General features: G+C 35.0%; 1 protein-coding gene across 1 annotated transcript in view; it reads left to right on the top strand.

Annotated features, from left to right (window-relative positions):
* Positions 1 to 17549, top strand: part of ttll7 (tubulin tyrosine ligase-like family, member 7) — a 181146-nt gene extending 163597 nt beyond the window's left edge. The window contains exons 21-22 of the mRNA XM_062028630.1: positions 16491 to 16572; positions 16672 to 17549. Of these exons, the coding sequence (XP_061884614.1) occupies positions 16491 to 16551 (61 nt within the window). The 3' untranslated portion in view covers positions 16552 to 16572; positions 16672 to 17549. The remainder of the gene's footprint in view (positions 1 to 16490; positions 16573 to 16671) is intronic.
* Positions 17550 to 22612: the final 5063 nt, after the last annotated feature.

The raw sequence follows: 22612 nt of genomic DNA on the forward strand, positions 1-22612 counted from the left end.
GCCGCAGGTTCAAAGCGTAGGGAAAAAATAGTCCCGAATCTACAGTAAGTTATTTGAGTGACATTTAGCATCAATTGTCACGACTAACTGGGTTTAAAAACCCCCTGAAATGTCACCTGAAATTCCCGGGACACGTCGGGAAACACCTTCACGCGGTCAAGACGGTGTTGGAGGTTTTAATTTCCCAGGAAACACTCGTCAGAAGGAGGCTCGGAGCCATCGTCTCGTCACAAAAAAAGGATTTAATAAAGGCCAGAAAAATCATTTCCTGTCAGCGCGGTCCCTGCAGGAACATCCGGGGAGTGGACCAGCACAGGGGAGAGTGGGCGGGGCCAAAGGGCCGTTAATAGGAAAAAAACGGCCCACAGATTAGTGCTCAGTTTAGCCAGGGGCCCCCCCGAGGGCCGCTTCATTCAATTAGAGCCCAGATGAGCAGCAGATGACCCTGAGAGAGAGAGAGAGTCTTTTTTCTGGCGGCCTGCTTGGTAATATTTGAAGTAGCACTCACCATCTTCAGGGCAGCGCACAGACGACCTGGCTGTCATTGTTGCCATGTTGCAACTTCACTCACGCCAGGGGTGTCCAAACTTTTTCCACTGAGGGCCGCACATGGAAAAATCAAAGCAAGCGGGGGCCATTTTGATATTTTTTATTTTAAAAACCAATACAATATATGTATAAAAAATATACATTTAGGCCTCCTGATACCGGGGACTCCAAAGGGTTTGGGTTAAAAAAAAAAGTAATTATTTAGTATTATTATTATTATTATTATTCAAAGTTTAAATATCTAGATCAACATTAGGTATATCTGTCAATATAACGTTTTTGTTTTTTAGATTGAAGTTGTATGCCCTTTTTGTCCAAGAAAACCCAGTTTTTTATGGAAAAAACACAAAATATGAACTATTTTCCCCCAATAAAATTTTAAAGTGGAACATTTCAGATTACATAATAATTGGAGCTCATAACATAACTTATAACAACATTGATTTTAATGTATTATTATTTTTTGAGCAATGACACTTCAAAAAAAAAAAGTCCCACTAAAATTATTCTGGATCCAAAAGGGTCCTGCTCAGTAAAGTGTTAAAAAATAAATCTTTTTTTTTTTTTTAAACTGTTAACACAATAGTCTCGAGATCAACTTCAGATCTATCCGTCAATTATAACTTGTATTGTTGTTTATTATGTTCCTTGTTTGTTCATCTTAGGCCCTTCTTTAAAAAAAAACATATTTTTTTTTATATGGCAAACACAAAATATGCAACATTTTCCCCCAAAAATATCTCAAAGTGGAATATTTAATGTGACCTAATTGGAGCCTTGAATAGGTCAATAATTCATAATGACATTGTTTTTGATTCATTATTATGTTTTAAAGAAAGAAACAGCCTGCATGACAGCTTAGTGTTATTAGAGTCAACATAGCAACATTTTATTGTCACCTGTTTACTCTTTTATTCGACATTTTATGTTTTTTAAATTTTTTTTATCGTATTTTTAGAATGTGCCGTGGGGCCGTTAAAAAAATGACCTGCGGGCCGCAACACTTTGGACATCTCTGACTTACGCCAATTAAAGCAACTTTGACTAATCACACACCTCAGGCCATGGCCACACCCACACAGTCATGGTCAAAAGTGTACATACACGTGTAAAGAACATCATGTGTTGACTTTACAATCATTCTTATTTGTTTGTGATGTAGTGATTGGAGCACAGACTTGTTGCTCACAAAAAACATTCATGAAGTTTGCTTCTTTGATGAATTTATTATGGCTCTACTGAAAATGTGAGGGTGAAAAGTATACATACAGCAATGTTCATATTTTAGTTTCACCTGACATCACATGGACAAAGATAAGACCTTCTGGAGGAAAGTTCTGTGGTCAGATGGAACAAAAATGGAGCTGTTTGGCCACAATACCCAGCAATATGTTTGGAGGAGAAAAGGTGAGGCCTGTAATCCCAGGAACACCATTCCTGCCGTCAAGCATGGTGGTGGTGGTATTATGCTCTGGGCCTGTTTTGCTGCCAATGGAACTGCTGCTTTAAATGGGACAATGAAAAAGGAGGATTAGCTCCAAACTCAAGTCTTAACATTTTCTAAAAAAAAAAAAATCCCACTTTTCCCAAAATGTCCACATTTTCATGGGACATTTTTCAAAGTTTCACAATTTTTCATCCGATTCAAACCGTTCCAACGCCAAAATATTCAACATTTTCAAAATGGTGTGCTCTCCTTCAACAATTACAAAAAAAATTCCCGGATTTCCAAGAATTCCCAGTTTTCAGGGACATTTTTCCCCCATTCAAAATGAATGGGACATTTTTCCAAGTTGCACAATTGCCACATTTTTCAACCCAATCCAACCATTCCACCTTCAACACATTCCACCATCCTGGACATTCAAACTATCATTTTTCCAAGTTCAAAAAAATTCCAGGATTTTCCAGAATTCCAGGTTTTACAAAGCCCTATTTCCACCCTTTTTTCTGGCGACTACTTTTCAACCGTCAAATAATTCCTCTTAATCAGGACAAAAAAACAAAGTTGTTTAATGAACTGGAAAAATTCCCACAATGGAACTGCTGCTTTAAATGGGACAATGAAAAAGGAGGATTAGCTCCAAATTGTTCAGGACAAGCTAAAATCATCAGCCCGGAGGTTGGGCGCAGTTGGGTGTTCCAACAGGACAATGACCCCAAACACACCTCAAAAGTGGTCAAGGAATGGTTAAATCAGGCTAGAATGAAGGTTTTACAATGTTCGGACTTAAAGGTGTGGACAATGCTGAAGAAACAAGTCCATGTCAGAAAAGCAACACATTTAGCTGAACTGCAGCAATTTAGTGGTCAAGTGGTCAAGCAGAAGCTTGTGGATGGCTACCAAAAGTGCCTTATTGCAGGTCAACTTGCCAAGGAAGCAAATATGAACATTGCTGTATGTATACTTTTCACCCTCACATTTTCAGTAGAGCCATAATAAACTCATCAAAGAAGCAAACTTCATGAATGTTGTTTGTGACTTCAACATACAGAATGTTTTGATTTGAGAAATAATGTGGACTTCACATGTGATACATCTCCATGTTGATGATTGAACACGATATCATTCTATCAGTGTTGGCTTTCAGCAGCACAGACGCACTTTAAACACTAAACCAGAGATAATAATAATACAGTTCTTTAAACACTAAACTAGAGAAAATAATAATAAAGTTCTTTAAACACTAAACCACAGATAATAATAATAAAGTTCTTTAAACACTAAACTAGAGATAATAATAATACAGTTCTTTAAACACTAACCCAGAGATAATAATAAAGTTCTTTAAACACTAAACCAGAGATAATAATAATAAAGTTCTTTAAACACTAAACCAGAGATAATAATAAAGTTCTTTAAACACTAAACCAGAGATAATAATAATAAAGTTCTTTAAACACTAAACCAGAGATAATAATAATAAAGTTATTTAAACACTAAACCAGAGATAATAATAAAGTTCCTTAAACACTAAACCAGAGATAATAATAAAGTTCTTTAAACACTAAACCAGAGATAATAATAATAATAACGTTCTTTAAACACTAAACCACAGATAATACTAATAAAGTTCTTTAAACACTAAACTAGAGATAATAATAATAAAGTTATTTAAACACTAAACCACAGATAATAATAATACAGTTCTTTAAACACTAAACCAGAGATAATATTAAGAAAGTTCTTTAAACACTAAACCAGAGATAATAATAATGAAGTTATTTAAACACTAAACCAGAGATAATAATAATAAAGTTCTTTAAACACTAAACCAGAGATAATAATAAAGTTCTTTAAACACTAAACCAGAGATAATAATAATAAAGTTATTTAAACACTAAACCAGAGATAATAATAATACAGTTTTTTAAACACTAACCCAGAGATAATAATAAAGTTATTTAAACACTAAACCAGAGATTATAATAAAGTTCTTTAAACACTAAACCAGACATAATAATAAAGTTCTTTAAACACCAAACCAGAGATAATAAAAATAAAGTTCTTTAAACACTAAACCAGAGATAATAATAAAGTTCTTTAAACACTAAACCAGAGATAATAATAAAGTTCTTTAAACACTAAACCAGAGATAATAATAATAAAGTTCTTTAAACACTAAACCAGAGATAATAATAAAGTTCTTTAAACACTAAACCAGAGATAATAATAATACAGTTCTTTAAACACTAAACCAGAGATAATAATAATAAAGTTCTTTAAACACTAAACCAGAGATAATAATAAAGTTCTTTAAACACTAAACCAGAGATAATAATAATAAAGTTCTTTAAACACTAAACCAGAGATAATAATAAAGTTCTTTAAACACTAAACCAGAGATAATAATAATAAAGTTCTTTAAACACTAAACCAGAGATAATAATAATAAAGTTCTTTAAACACTAAACCAGAGATAATAATAAAGTTCCTTAAACACTAAACCAGAGATAATAATAAAGTTATTTAAACACTAAACCAGAGATAATAATAATAACGTTCTTTAAACACTAAACCACAGATAATACTAATAAAGTTCTTTAAACACTAAACTAGAGATAATAATAATAAAGTTATTTAAACACTAAACCACAGATAATAATAATAAAGTTCTTTAAACACTAAACCAGAGATAATATTAAGAAAGTTCTTTAAACACTAAACCAGAGATAATAATAATAAATTTATTTAAACACTAAACCAGAGATAATAATAATAAAGTTCTTTAAACACTAAACCAGAGATAATAATAAAGTTCTTTAAACACTAAACCAGAGATAATAATAATAAAGTTATTTAAACACTAAACCAGAGATAATAATAATACAGTTCTTTAAACACTAACCCAGAGATAATAATACAGTTATTTAAACACTAAACCAGAGATTATAATAAAGTTCTTTAAACACTAAACCAGACATAATAATAAAGTTCTTTAAACACCAAACCAGAGATAATAAAAATAAAGTTCTTTAAACACTAAACCAGAGATAATAATAAAGTTCTTTAAACACTAAACCAGAGATAATAATAAAGTTATTTAAACACTAAACCAGAGATTATAATAAAGTTCTTTAAACACTAAACCAGAGATAATAATAAGGTTCTTTAAACACTAAACCAGAGATAATAATATTAAAGTTCTTTAAACACTAAACCAGAGATAATAATAAAGTTCTTTAAACACTAAACCAGAGATAATAATAATAAAGTTCTTTAAACACTAAACCAGAGATAATAATAAAGCTCTTTAAACACTAAACCAGAGATAATAATAATACAGTTCTTTAAACACTAAACCAGAGATAATAATAATACAGTTCTTTAAACACTAAACCAGAGATAATAATAATAAAGTTCTTTAAACACTAATCCAGAGATAATAATAATAAAGTTCTTTAAACACTAAACCAGAGATAATAATAATACAGTTCTTTAAACACTAAACCAGAGATAATAATAATACAGTTCTTTAAACACTAAACCAGAGATAATAATAATACAGTTCTTTAAACACTAAACCAGAGATAATAATAATAAAGTTATTTAAACACTAAACCAGAGATAATAATAATACAGTTCTTTAAACACTAAACCAGAGATAATAATAATACAGTTCTTTAAACACTAAACCAGAGATAATAATAATAAAGTTATTTAAACACTAAACCAGAGATAATAATAATACAGTTTTTTAAACACTAACCCAGAGATAATAATAAAGTTATTTAAACACTAAACCAGAGATTATAATAAAGTTCTTTAAACACTAAACCAGACATAATAATAAAGTTCTTTAAACACCAAACCAGAGATAATAAAAATAAAGTTCTTTAAACACTAAACCAGAGATAATAATAAAGTTCTTTAAACACTAAACCAGAGATAATAATAAAGTTCTTTAAACACTAAACCAGAGATAATAATAATAAAGTTCTTTAAACACTAAACCAGAGATAATAATAAAGTTCTTTAAACACTAAACCAGAGATAATAATAATACAGTTCTTTAAACACTAAACCAGAGATAATAATAATAAAGTTCTTTAAACACTAAACCAGAGATAATAATAAAGTTCTTTAAACACTAAACCAGAGATAATAATAATAAAGTTCTTTAAACACTAAACCAGAGATAATAATAAAGTTCTTTAAACACTAAACCAGAGATAATAATAATAAAGTTCTTTAAACACTAAACCAGAGATAATAATAATAAAGTTCTTTAAACACTAAACCAGAGATAATAATAAAGTTCCTTAAACACTAAACCAGAGATAATAATAAAGTTATTTAAACACTAAACCAGAGATAATAATAATAACGTTCTTTAAACACTAAACCACAGATAATACTAATAAAGTTCTTTAAACACTAAACTAGAGATAATAATAATAAAGTTATTTAAACACTAAACCACAGATAATAATAATAAAGTTCTTTAAACACTAAACCAGAGATAATATTAAGAAAGTTCTTTAAACACTAAACCAGAGATAATAATAATAAATTTATTTAAACACTAAACCAGAGATAATAATAATAAAGTTCTTTAAACACTAAACCAGAGATAATAATAAAGTTCTTTAAACACTAAACCAGAGATAATAATAATAAAGTTATTTAAACACTAAACCAGAGATAATAATAATACAGTTCTTTAAACACTAACCCAGAGATAATAATACAGTTATTTAAACACTAAACCAGAGATTATAATAAAGTTCTTTAAACACTAAACCAGACATAATAATAAAGTTCTTTAAACACCAAACCAGAGATAATAAAAATAAAGTTCTTTAAACACTAAACCAGAGATAATAATAAAGTTCTTTAAACACTAAACCAGAGATAATAATAAAGTTATTTAAACACTAAACCAGAGATTATAATAAAGTTCTTTAAACACTAAACCAGAGATAATAATAAGGTTCTTTAAACACTAAACCAGAGATAATAATATTAAAGTTCTTTAAACACTAAACCAGAGATAATAATAAAGTTCTTTAAACACTAAACCAGAGATAATAATAATAAAGTTCTTTAAACACTAAACCAGAGATAATAATAAAGCTCTTTAAACACTAAACCAGAGATAATAATAATACAGTTCTTTAAACACTAAACCAGAGATAATAATAATACAGTTCTTTAAACACTAAACCAGAGATAATAATAATAAAGTTCTTTAAACACTAATCCAGAGATAATAATAATAAAGTTCTTTAAACACTAAACCAGAGATAATAATAATACAGTTCTTTAAACACTAAACCAGAGATAATAATAATACAGTTCTTTAAACACTAAACCAGAGATAATAATAATACAGTTCTTTAAACACTAAACCAGAGATAATAATAATAAAGTTATTTAAACACTAAACCAGAGATAATAATAATACAGTTCTTTAAACACTAAACCAGAGATAATAATAATACAGTTCTTTAAACACTAAACCAGAGATATTAATAATAAAGTTCTTTAAACACTAATCCAGAGATAATAATAATAAAGTTCTTTAAACACTAAACCAGAGATAATAATAATACAGTTCTTTAAACACTAAACCAGAGATAATAATAATACAGTTCTTTAAACACTAAACCAGAGATAATAATAATAAAGTTCTTTAAACACTAAACCAGAGATAATAATAAAGTTCCCAGGCTGGTTGTAAAGATAATGTACATGTCTTTGTACGTCTAATATATCAAGATAAACATCATCATAATGACAACAAGTCACATATTGATGCTTTGTCAGGCTTCTTATTGGACATAAAGTGCATGACAGCAGGTGTGTGTGTGTGTGTGTTTGTGTGTGTGTGTGTGTGTGTGTGTGTGTGTGTGTGTGTGTGTGTGTGTGTGTGTGTGTGTGTGTGTGTGTGTGTGTGTAGACACTTTAGTAACTACACTTGTGTGTAGACACTTACTAACTACACTTGTGTGTAGACACTTTAGTAACTACACTTGTGTGTAGACACTAACTAACTACACTTGTGTGTAGACACTTTAGTAACTACACTTGTGTGTAGACACTTTAGTAACTACACTTGTGTGTAGACACTTTAGTAACTACACTTGTGTGTAGACACTTTAGTAACTACACTTGTGTGTAGACACTTTAGTAACTACTCTTGTGTGTAGACACTTTAGTAACTACACTTGTGTGTAGACACTTTAGTAACTACTCTTGTGTGTAGACACTTTAGTAATGACACTTGTGTGTAGACACTTTAGTAACTACACTTGTGTGTAGACACTTTAGTAACGACACTTGTGTGTAGACACTTTAGTAACTACACTTGTGTGTAGACACTTTAGTAAATACACTTGTGTGTAAACACTTTAGTAACTACACTTGTGTGTAGACACTTTAGTAACTACACTTGTGTGTAGACACTTTAGTAACTACACTTGTGTGTAGACACTTTAGTAACTACACTTGTGTGTAGACACTTTAGTAATGACACTTGTGTGTAGACACTTTAGTAACTACACTTGTGTGTAGACACTTTAGTAAGTACACTTATTTTAACCCCAAATATGTGTTGGTGTGGACATGAGCTCAGAGTCTTTTCAGCACTCAAACAGGACAAGTGTGCAAGTGTGCAAGTGTGCAAGTGTGCAAGTCACTTTGTAAAATACAAACATTTTGATATTTCTTTCAAAAGCAATAGATAATTGTTGAACCTCTAAGGCTGCCTTTCATACATGACTATCTTTACTTTCAATGCTTGAATGTCATATCTGTCATTTTGTTGTTTGATGCTTTTTGACAAATAAAAGTCTAGTTTTGATACAGCAAACAATAAATATACAATCATCGTCCCCAAAAGCATATTTCAAAGTGTGATATTAGATGTGAAGTCGTTGGAGCCTTCAATAATTCATAACAACATTGATTTGGATTCATTATCATTTTTAGAGCAATAACAGTTTTAAAAACAGCAGCTTTGTTTTATTAGAGTCAACATTTTAACGTTTTCTCGTGACTTTTCAGCTGCTTTTGTTCCACCTTTTTATCTTCTTTTTTGTAACAGTATTTTTACCATGTTAAAAAATTAGGTTTGTGCATTACGATAAAAAGGTAAAATAGGTGTGTGCATCATAAGAAAAAGGTAAAATAGGTGTGTGCATCACGTTAAAAAAAATAAAATAGGTGTGTGCATCACGGTAAAAACGAATAGGTGTGTGCATCACGATAAAAAGGTAAAATAGGTGTGTGCATCACGATAAAAACGTTGACTAGGTGTGTGCATTATGATAAAAATGTAAAATAGGTGTGTGCATCACGATAAATGTAAAATAGGTGTGTGCAGCACGATAAAAACATACAATAGGTGTGTGCATTACGATAAAAACGTAAAATAAGTGTGTGCATCACAATAAAAAGGTAGAATAGGTGTGTGCATAACGATAAAAACGTTGAATAGGTTTGTGCATTATGATAAAAATGTAAAATAGGTGTGCGCATCACGATAAATGTAAAATAGGTGTGTGCAGCACGATAAAAACATAAAATAGATGTGTGCATTACGATAAAAACGTTAAATATGTGTTTGCATCACAATAAAAAGGTAAAATGGGTGTGTGCATCACGATAAAAACGTTGACTAGGTGTGTTCATTATGATAAAAATGTAAAATAGGTGTGTGCATCACGATAAATGTAAAATAGGTGTGTGCAGCACGATAAAAACAAAATAGGTGTGTGCATTACGATAAAAAAAAAATAGGTGTGTGCATCACGATAAAAACATAAAATAGGTGTTCTGCATCACGATTAAAAGGTAAATTTGGTGTGTGCATCACAATAAAAACATAAAATAGGTGTGTGCATCACAATAAAAACATAAAATAGGTGTGTGCATCACGATAAAAAGGTAAAGTAGGTGTGTGCATCATGATAAAAACATAAATTAGGTGTGTGCATCACAATAAAAAGGTAAAATAGGTGTGTGCATCATGATAAAAACATAAATTAGGTGTGTGCATCATGATAAAAAGGTAAAATAGGTGTGTGCATCACGATAAAAACATAAATTAGGTGTGTGCATAATGATAAAAAGGTAAAATAGGTGTGTGCATCACGATAAAAAGATAAAATAGGTGTCTGCATCACGATAAAAAGGTAAATTAGGTGTGTGCATCATGATAAAAAGGTAAATTAGGTGTGTGTATCATGATAAAAAGGTAAATTAGGTGTGTGCATCATGATAAAAAGGTAAATTAGGTGTGTGCATCATGATAAAAAGGTAAAGTGGGTGTGTGCATCATGATAAAAAGGTAAATTAGGTGTGTGCATCCCGATGATAAAAAGGTAAAGTGGGTGTGTGCATCCCGATGAGAAAAAGATGTCCATGTTGTTGTGGTAACTGTGAGTCTATTCAAGCATGCATGTGCTTGTCTCTCCTTATTTCCTCTGCCCATATATGGCCATGTGCAAATAAAAGCCTACCATTGGCTGCTGGACCAGCCTCTACCACGGGCACCACGCCTGCTGCTGTCGCCGCTTCCTCCTCCGCCGCCTCTCCGCCCCCTGATGAAGGTGTTTGCTTGCCTGATGCAGGTGTTTGCTTGCCTGATGCAGCTGTTTGCTTGCCTGATGCAGCTGTTTGCTTGCCTGATGCAGGTGTTTGCTTGCCTGATGCAGGTGTTTGCTTGCCTGATGAAGGTGTTTGCTTGCCTGATGCAGCTGTTTGCTTGCCTGATGCAGGTGTTTGCTTGCCTGATGCAGGTGTTTGCTTGCCGGATGCAGCTGTTTGCTTGCCTGATGCAGGTGTTTGCTTGCCTGATGCAGGTGTTTGCTTGCCTGATGCAGGTGTTTGCTTGCCTGATGCAGGTGTTTGCTTGCCTGATGCAGGTGTTTGCTTGCCTGACTCCCACTGCTGAGCATGTTCTCCTCTCAATTTATGATTATGATTCACCCCCCAGTCCCAGGAAGCATCACACAAAAACTTCTTACTTGCACATGAATGGCATTATTAAAATAATTTGAGTACACTTCTCAAGTGCATTCAGTATTTGAGTACACTTCTCAAGTGCATTCAGTATGTGAGTACACTTCTCAAGTGCATTCAGTATTTAAGTACACTTCTCAAGTGCATTCAGTATTTGAGTACACTTCTCAAGTGCATTCAGTATTTGAGTGAACTTCTTAAGTGCATTCAGTATTTGAGTACACTTCTCAAGTGCATTCAGTATGTGAGTACACTTCTCAAGTGCATTCAGTATTTGAGTACACTTCTCAAGTGCATTCAGTATGTGAGTACACTTCTCCAATGCACTCTGTCTCCGCACTGTAAAAACCTTTGTAGTCCACCTTGTCATCACGGTGGGAGAAAAGTGGTCAGTCCAGATGATGTCATCGCCTCATTTGCATAATTGCTTTTGCTGCATGTGCATGGTGTTTCCCACCGAGAACAATCCCGCCTACAAATGTTTGGTAGTACAACTGTGGCGTCTTCTGGTGTGACCAGCAAGGCGGTGTCAAACTGCGGGCGTGTGCATGAGCACCCGCTGCTCGTTGAGAAGAGCCACACCGGGTTTGTAATGTTGAAGTATGCACAAAGTGGACAATGTTGGCAGGAAAAGATGCTTGATCTGTCACCAGTTGTTGCTTCTTTGACAAGTGGCGTCGAGTGCGGTGTGAATGTTCACTGAGTTGCCGACACTGCTACGTCCTCTTATGCTCTGGCGGACCAGGAGTGTACCAGTGTCAACATGGAGCACTGAACACACTGACAACATGACACCAACACACTGACAACATGACACCAACACACTGACAACATGACACCAACACACTGACAACATGACACCAACACACTGACAACATGACACCAACACACTGACAACATGACACCAACACACTGACAGCATGACACCAACACACTGACAGCATGACACCAACACACTGACAACATGACACCAACACACTGACAACATGACACCAACACACTGACAACATGACACCAACACACTGACAACATGACACCAACACACTGACAGCATGACACCAACACACTGACAACATGACACCAACACACTGACAACATGACACCAACACACTGACAACATGACACCAACACACTGACAACATGACACCAACACACTGACAACATGACACCAACACACTGACAACATGACACCAACACACTGACAACATGACACCAACACACTGACAGCATGACACCAACACACTGACAGCATGACACCAACACACTGACAACATGACACCAACACACTGACAACATGACACCAACACACTGACAACATGACACCAACACACTGACAACATGACACCAACACACTGACAACATGACACCAACACACTGACAACATGACACCAACACACTGACAGCATGACACCAACACACTGACAGCATGACACCAACACACTGACAACATGACACCAACACACTGACAACATGACACCAACACACTGACAACATGACACCAACACACTGACAACATGACACCAACACACTGACAACATGACACCAACACACCGACAACATGACACCAACACACCGACAACATGACACCAACACACTGACAGCATGACACCAACACACCGACAACATGACACCAACACACTGACAGCATGACACCAACACACTGACAACATGCCACATCAGTGTGTAAAGGATATCACCACATGGAACACTTCAGAAAGCCACTGTCAGTAACTACAGTTGGTCGCTACATCTGTAAGTGCAAGTTAAAACTCTCCTATGCAAGGCGAAAAGCGTTTATCAACAACACCCGGAAACGAAACACTTCGCTGGGCCTGAGCTCATCTAAGATGGACTGATACAAAGTGGAAAAGTGTTCTGTGGTCTGACGAGTCCACATTTCAAATTGTTTTTGGAAACTGTGGACGTGGTGTCCTCCGGACCAAAGAGGAAAAGAACCATCCGGATTGTTCTAGGGTGAAAGTGTAAAAGGCAGCATGTGTGATGGTATGGGGGTGTATTAGTGGCCAAGACATGGGTAACTTACACATCTGTGAAGGCACCATTAATGCTGAAAGGTACATACAGCTTTTGGAGCAACATAGGTTGCCATCCAAGCAACGTTACCATGGACGCCCCTGCTTATTTCAGCAAGACAATGCCAAGCCACGTGTTACATCAACGTGGCTTCATAGTAAAAGTGTGCGGGTACTAGACTGGCCTGCCTGTAGTCCAGACATTGAAAATGTGTGGCACCTGCAATGTGAGAAGGGAGACCCCCGGACTGTTGAACAACTTAAGCTGTACATCAAGCAAGAATGGGAAAGAATTCCACTTCAAAAATGTGTCTCCTCACTTCCCAAACCAAAACTGAGTGTTGTTCAAAGGAAAGGCCATGTAACACAGTGGTGAACATGCCCTTTCACAACTACTTTGGCACGTGTTGCAGCCATGAAATTCTAAGTTAATGATTATTTGCAAAAAAAAAAAAAAAAGTTTATTTATCTTGTCTTTGTAGCATATTCAACTGAATATGGCTTGAAAAGGATTTGCAAATCATTGTATTCCGTTTATATTTACATCTAACACCATTTCCCAACTCATATGGCAACGGGGTTTGTATGTTGTGCTAAAATAAATGTCATTAATAACAATAAGAGAGTGTGGATGTTAGAACGATACCAACTTGAATTCACGTTAGAACGATACCGACTTGAAGCAGTGTGAGAACGATACCAACTTAAAGCCTCATTAGAACGATACTGTCTTTAAGCCTCATTAGAACGATACCGACCTGAAGTCATCTTAGAACAATACCGACTTGAAGTAGTGTGAGAACGATACCAACTTAAAGCCTCATTAGAACGATACTGTCTTTAAGCCTCATTAGAACGATACCGACCTGAAGTCATCTTAGAACAATACCGACTTGAAGCAGTGTGAGAACGATACCAACTTAAAGCCTCATTAGAACGATACTGTCTTTAAGCCTCATTAGAACGATACCGACCTGAAGTCATCTTAGAACAATACCGACTTGAAGCAGTGTGAGAACGATACCAACTTGAATTCACGTTAGAACGATACCGACTTGAAGCAGTGTGAGAACGATAGCAACTTAAAGCCTCATTAGAACGATACCGACCTGAAGTCATCTTAGAACAATACCGACTTGAAGCAGTGTGAGAACGATACCAACTTGAAGCTGTGTTAGAACGATACCGACTTGAAGTAGTGTGAGAACCATATTAACTTGAAGCTGCGTTAGAACGATACCAACTTGAAGCCGCATTAGAACGATACCGACTTGAAGTAGTGTGAGAACCATATTAACTTGAAGCTGCGTTAGAACGATACCAACTTGAAGCCGCATTAGAACGATACCGACTTGAAGTAGTGTGAGAACCATATTAACTTGAAGCTGCGTTAGAACGATACCAACTTGAAGCCGCATTAGAACGATACCGACTTGAAGCAGTGTTAGAACGATACCGACTTGAAGTAGTGTGAGAACCATATTAACTTGAAGCTGCGTTAGAACGATACCAACTTGAAGCCGCATTAGAACGATACCGACTTGAAGTAGTGTGAGAACCATATTAACTTGAAGCTGCGTTAGAACGATACCAACTTGAAGCCGCATTAGAACGATACCGACTTGAAGTAGTGTGAGAACCATATTAACTCGAAGCTGCGTTAGAACGATACCAACTTGAAGCCGCATTAGAACGATACCGACTTGAAGTAGTGTGAGAACCATATTAACTCGAAGCTGCGTTAGAACGATACCAACTTGAAGCCGCGTTAGAACGATACCGACTTGAAGTAGTGTGAGAACCATATTAACTTGAAGCTGCGTTAGAACGATACCAACTTGAAGCTGCATTAGAACAATACCGACTTGAAGCAGCGTTAGAACGATACCGACTTGTAGTGTGAGAACCATATTAACTTGAAGCTGCGTTAGAACGATACCAACTTGAAGCCGCATTACAACGATACCGACTTGAAGCAGCGTTAGAACGATACCGACTTGTAGTGTGAGAACCATATTAACTCGAAGCTGCGTTAGAACGATACCAACTTGAAGCCGCATTAGAACAATACCGACTTGAAGCAGCGTTAGAACGATACCGACTTGAAGTAGTGTGAGAACCATATTAACTTGAAGCTGCGTTAGAACGATACCAACTTGAAGCCGCATTAGAACGATACCGACTTGAAGTAGTGTGAGAAACATATTCACTTGAAGCTGCGTTAGAACGATACCAACTTGAAGCCGCATTAGAACGATACCAACTTGAAGCCACATTAGAACGATATCGTCTTGAAGCCGCGTTAGAACGATACCGACTTGAAGTAGTGTGAGAACCATACCAACTTGAAGCTGCGTTAGAACGATACCAACTTGAAGCTGCATTAGAACGATACCAACTTGAAGCCGCATTAGAACGATACCGACTTGAAGTAGTGTGAGAACCATATTAACTTGAAGCTGCGTTAGAACGATACTAACTTGAAGCCGCATTAGAACGATACCGACTTGAAGTAGTGTGAGAACCATATTAACTTGAAGCTGCGTTAGAACGATACCAACTTGAAGCCGCATTAGAACGATACCGACTTGAAGTAGTGTGAGAACCATATTAACTTGAAGCTGCGTTAGAACGATACCAACTTGAAGCCGCATTAGAACGATACCGACTTGAAGTAGTGTGAGAACCATATTAACTTGAAGCTGCGTTAGAACGATACCAACTTGAAGCCACATTAGAACGATACCAACTTGAAGCCGCATTAGAACGATACCGACTTGAAGTAGTGTGAGAACCATATTAACTTGAAGCTGCGTTAGAACGATACCAACTTGAAGCCGCATTAGAACGATACCAACTTGAAGCCACATTAGAACAATATCGTCTTGAAGCCGCGTTAGAACGATACCGACTTGAAGTAGTGTGAGAACCATATTAACTTGAAGCTGCGTTAGAACGATACCAACTTGAAGCCGCATTAGAACGATACCAACTTGAAGCCACATTAGAACGATATCGTCTTGAAGCCACGTTAGAACGATACCGACTTGAAGTCGTGTTAGAACAATACCAACTTGAAGCTGCGTTAGAACGATACCACCTTGAAGCCGCATTAGAACGATACCAACTTGAAGCCACATTAGAACGATATCGTCTTGAAGCCACGTTAGAACGATACCAACTTGAAGCTTGGTTAGAACAATACCAACTTTAAGCCGCGTTACAACGATACTGACCTGAAGCCGCGCTAAAACGATACCGACTTGAAGCTGCATTAAAACGATACAGACTAGAAGCTGCGTTAGAACGATATCGACTTGAAGCCGCGTTAGGATGAAGCCTTGAGAAGGATACCGACATGGATGATGACATGAAATGTGAGGCCTTCTGCCAAGCTGTATGGTCCCGTGTGGAAGTGCTCACCTGTGTGTACCTGGCAGATACTGGAACGCTGTTAGCAGGAGCTGCCTCACTGCTCTGTCTCGCTGGAAGGTGTCATAGGAACATCTGCTGACTCCTCAGGTATCAAACAATCTGACTTCACTATCATCTCCTCTAGCATGGAACCAGTTAGCACGCAGGAGATGTGAGCATGAAATCCTGCTGTGGTTCTGGTTCCAGGTGTCTCCTGGTCTCGGGTTCTTCATGAAGTGGTTCTTCATCCAGCTTTGGTCGCTCCACGCTCGCGACCTCTTGGCCAAGATGGACCTCTTGTGAGGTCACGCTGGCCTCAATGACCTTTAACCTCCGGGTGACTTCCTGAGTGTGACGCTGAGACCCAGGTCCAAGGTCCAAAGTCCAAGGTCCAAGGTCCAAGGTCCAGGGCTTGGACTGAGAACCTTCCAACATGTTGATGCTGTTTTCTCCCACATGCAGTGAATGCCTCACGCCTTTACAGAATATTAGTATCTCTTTTTCTTGATGTCTGAAAGCCATTTTAGGAGCGATACTTCTCACCTGTGCGATACTAAGTCAGGTGTCAATATCCACATCGATCCGATATCAGCAGAAAAACAACCAGCATGTATTGTTATGATTTAGTCTTATTAATAATAATACAACAAATGGTAATAAGTGCTTAAATAGAAATGTATTCTTATTTTTCTTTATCAAATAAAAAATATTGTTGTGATAAAACAAAAATTACAGTTTATTGTGATGATTATTATCATCCAATAATAAACAAAAAAGTGTCTACTAATTATGGTTATTTGTATTTTTATCAATGACTAATATGAATAATATTATTTAATAATAATCATTTATAATCACCAGAAAATAACATTATTTCCCTATATTTGACCATTATTAAATATAAATATTTAATAATAATAATTGATCATCACCAGAAAATAACACAATTTCCCTATATTTGACCATTATTAAATATAAATATTTAATAATAATAATAATAATTGATAATCACCAGAAAATAACACTATTTCCCTATATTTGACCATTATTAAATATTTAAAAAATGTTCCCCTAAATAAATACAAATCAGGATCATTACTTTTCTTCAATAAATAAAAAACTTTTTTTTCTGATAAAACTAAATATAATATTCCTATAATTGTATTGTGCTTGTGATGTATTGTATTATTATTATTATTATTATATAATTCCCATTATTTAAAAATATTTGTATTTTTAACAATGGCTATTATTTAATTTTTCATTTTAATGTTGACTGTTATTAGCAATAGCAAATAATAAAAAGTCTTCCTTTGTTAGTTAAACAATTAGAAAATAAAATATGTTTGTTCTGACAATGAAACCAAAAGTATGATAGTCCTATAAATATAGTAGCATTGTGTTGTCTCCTAGGCAGTGTTAGAAAGTCTCCATGAACAAACTTGTCTTGCTGCATCATGGGCTAAATTTGGTGAATTATCACCAAACTTCAACTTAAAGACAGCATAAGTCCATTCCAGACAGTTAATAATAAATAGTTTGACTCATTTCACTCGACTTTTCTAACATTCACACCACTAGATGATACAAGCCTCTATGGTTCCTGCTGATATCGCATCAAATCAGTATCGACCAGTGGTATCGGAGGTGACGGGACCTTTGGAATGTTGACGTGTGTGGCAGGAAGAGACGGAGAAGAAGGCGGAGCTAAAGATGGCGACAGCATACTGCGACTCCTTCCACGCTTCCCTTGAAGGCCTTTTAGCGCCTCCACTCTTTCTCTGCCGGTTTACTTGAATGTGCTAGAAGTGTCAGTAAGAAGTACACCTTCAGTACCTTGGATGAAGTACTTGGACCTGTTGGATGTGTCTCGCTCCTTTGTTGTGCCAAACAAATAAATGACCTTCTCTACAAGTCCTGGACTAATATTTACTTCCCGCCAAAGACTTTTTCTTCCACCAAGGAACGCTTTGTTAAGGTGACAGAACAATAAAATATGTTTTAAGTTGACGGATCAATAAAATATTTATAAGGTGTCAGATCAATAAAATATTGTTAAGGTGACAGATCAATAAGATATTGTTAAGGTGTCAGATCAATAAAATATTGTTAAGGTGTCAGATCAATAAGATATTGTTAAGGTGACAGATCAATAAGATATTGTTAAGGTGACAGAACAATAAAATATGTTTTAAGTTGACGGATCAATAAAATATTTATAAGGTGTCAGATCAATAAAATATTGTTAAGGTGACAGATCAATAAAATATGTTTGTAGTGACAGTTAAATATAATATTGTTAAGGTGTCAGATCAATAAAATATTGTTAAGGTGACAGATCAATAAAATATGTTTGTAGTGACAGTTAAATAAAATATTGTTAAGGTGACAGATCAATATAATATTGTTAAGGTGACAGATCAATAAAATATGTTTGTAGTGACAGATCAATAAAAGATTTTTAAGGTGACAGATCAATAAACGATTTTTAAGGTGACAGATCAATAAAAGATTTTTAAAGTGACAGATCAATACATGTGATTATTATTTGAATGATTCATCATTTCGATTATAGAGACATTTCACTCATTTCTTTTTTAATGAAATCTATAACTATTTCAATTAGTATTCATCATGCCTATGATCATTATATTGCATTATTGATTATTAAATGTAATTATGTTCATCAAAATTGTATGGATCATTTCATTTCAATTGTTACATTTAATATATTCATTCAATAATTAAATGTATAAAAAATATCAATAAATTATTAAATTACTTAATTTTTATTTATTTAATTTTTCATTATTTTCATGACATTTACATTTAATTTATTTAATAAATGTGATTATTATTGTAATTACTATTGTATTCATCATTTCGATTATGGAGACATTTCATTAATGTATTTTGTATAATATATATATATATATATATATATATATATATATATATATATATATATATATATATATATATATATATATATATATGTATATATATATATATATACATATTTAATACATGTAATTATTATTTTAATTATTATTGTATTCATCATTTCGATTATGGAGACATATTTCATTAATGTCTTTTTTATTAATATATACATGTATATATATATACTGTATATATATATATATACATATATATATATATATATATATATAATAAATGTAATTATTATTTCAATTATTATTGTATTCATCATTTCGATTATGGAGACATATTTCATTAATGTCTTTTTTATTAATATATACATGTATATATATACTGTATATATATATATATATGTATATATATATATATATATATATATATATATATATATATATATATATATATATATATATATATATATATATTTAATAAATGTAATTATTATTTCAATTATTGTATTCATCATTTTGATTATGGAGACATATTTCATTAATGTCTTTTTTATTAATATATACATATAGATATAATATTATATTATAATGATATATAATACAGTAATGAAATGTCTCCATAATCGAAATGATCAATACAATAATAATTAAAATAATAATAATTAAATTTTTTAAATATATATATATATATATATATATATATATATATATATATATATATTTACTACAGTATATTTATTCAATAATTAAATATATACACATTTCTATAAATGATTAAATTACTTTCTTTCTAAAAATGTTATTCTTCAATACATGTTTAAGTAGGTTACTTAGCATTCATGCTGATGTGTAACAAACCCAGTAAAAGACTGAAATAAGTCAACTTATTTAAAGCTGCGACCTTTCAGCGTCAAAGTGACTTGATGAACTTTGCGGCCTTCAGACTTACTTTCACTTTGTCACCTTGCCCTCCGCAGGGGGGCTCTGCATATGGCCGTCATTCACAACGCCGCCTTGCTCCGAGAGTGCGTGTGTGTGTGTGTGTGTGTGTGTGTGTGTGTGTGTGTGTGTGTGTGTGTGTGTGTGTGTGTGTGTGTGTGTGTGTGTGTGTGTGTGTGTGTGTGTGTGTGTGTGTGTGTGTGTGTGTGTGTGTGTGATAAAGAGGATGAGTAAAGTATTGATGTGAAGGAACACACAGGGCAGGAAGTGACTTTCTCTCCCATCTGGACTCCTAACAAGTGGCCGTGGTCTGATGGAGGACACCACGTGTGATGCTGCTGAGACTGAGAGGGCACAATGACAATACATGACAAGTGTGTGTGTGTGTGTGTGTGTGTGTGTGTGTGTGTGTGTGTGTGTGTGTGTGTGTGTGTGTGTGTGTGTGTGTGTGTGTGTGTGTGTGTGTGTGTGTGTGTGTGTGCGTGTGCACTTGTCTCACCGTCCTTGTGTGGACATACACTTGATAAACCACCTTTCTGTGAGGATCTTTTAACTTGTGAGGACATTTGCCTGCTCCTCACAACTACAAAAGTAAAATATTTGTTTTACTTTGTGTGTTTTGCATTCTGAAGTGAGGTTGCAACTAGGGATGTCCGATAAATGCTTTAAAACGTAATATCGGAAATTATCGGTATCGTTTTTTTAATTATCGGTATCGTTTTTTGTTGTTGTTGTTGTTTTTTGTTGTTTTTTATTAAATCAACATAAAAACACAAGATACACTTACAATTAGTGCACCAACCCAAAAAATCTCCCTCCCCCATTTACACTCATTCATACAAAAGGGTTGTATCTTTTTTGTTATTAATATTCTGCTTCCTACATTATATATCAATATATATCAATACAGTCTGCAAGGGATACAGTCCGTAAGCACACATGATTGTGCGTGCTGCTGCTCCACTAATAGTACTAACCTTTAACACTTAATTTTACTCACTTTCATTCATTACTAGTTTCTATGTAACTGTTTTTATATTGTTGTACTTTCTTTTTTATTCAAGAAAATGTTTTTAATTTATTTATCTTATTTTATTAATTTTTTAAAAAAGTACCTTATCTTCACCATACCTGGTTGTCCAAATTAGGCATAATAATGTGTTAATTCCACGACTGCATATATCGGTTGATATCGGTATCGGTTGATATCGGTATCGGTAATTAAAGAGTTGGACAATATCGGAATATTGGATATCGGCAAAAAGCCATTTTCTGACATCCCTAGTTGCAACTCTCTACTCCCATCTAGGGCTGGATGTATATTTTTTCATCATTCTAGCTATAGTGGAAAGGGGGGCCCTCACAACCCACTAACCAAACGTGGGTCCACACAAAGTAGGCAAGACATGTGTGTGTGTGTGTGTGTGTGTGTGTGTGTGTGTGTGTGTGTGTGTGTGTGTGTGTGTGTGTGTGTGTGTGTGTGTGTGTGTGTGTGTGTGTGTGTGTGTGTGTGTGTGTGTGTGTGTGTGTGTGTGTGTGTGTGGTTACCTGCCTCCTTTCTTCTCCTGCAGCCAAAAGAGCGTCCAGGGACTCTTCATCCATTTGCTGCAGAGAGTCTCCAGGGAGGAATGGAGGTTTGCAGGTTAGGACTTTATCAACACAAAGCCTGTAGGCAGACCAGCTGACAGCAGGGGAAACTAGTCCCTTGCACTGACATCATTATTATTATACTATATATACACCCCATAGAACACTTTTGGGATGAATTAGAATGGAGACTGAGAGCCAGACCTTCTCCACCAACATCAGCGTCTGACCTTACCAATGCGCTTTTCAGATCAGGTAGGACTTTATTGTCATTGCACAAGTACAACGGAACTTTGTTTTCAGCACAAAGCCGTTGAAGATGAGACAAACAAACAAACAAACAGTGTACAGGGTTACAGAACAGGAACGCTGATGGGTCGCCACGAGGCGCCCCGTAAAAGATGGGAAAAAGGTCAAACGCTGGGGAAGAAGATGGGTAAAAAAATAGAATCTAGACTGGGCTCCTAAGGAGGTCTAGTCTGGAGTGGGGAAAAACCTCCATGCAATGCACACATAAACATTTAATCAAAACAAACTGGCAACAGAAGGGAGGGGAGTTGGGGCCCTGGAGGGCGACCGCTGCTATGAGGCGCTGCCATCCGACCATCACCCCGAGGGGAAACAAGCGGTGGTGAAGGCGTGAGGTGGGGGAGGGCGGGTGTGTGACCAATTGTCTTGGGTGTGATGATGTAATGTTTTTATAGACTGAGGCCGATCTGCAAAAGTTC

Source organism: Entelurus aequoreus, linkage group LG19 (genome assembly GCF_033978785.1).
Source record: "Entelurus aequoreus isolate RoL-2023_Sb linkage group LG19, RoL_Eaeq_v1.1, whole genome shotgun sequence".
Lineage (NCBI taxonomy): Eukaryota > Metazoa > Chordata > Actinopteri > Syngnathiformes > Syngnathidae > Entelurus > Entelurus aequoreus.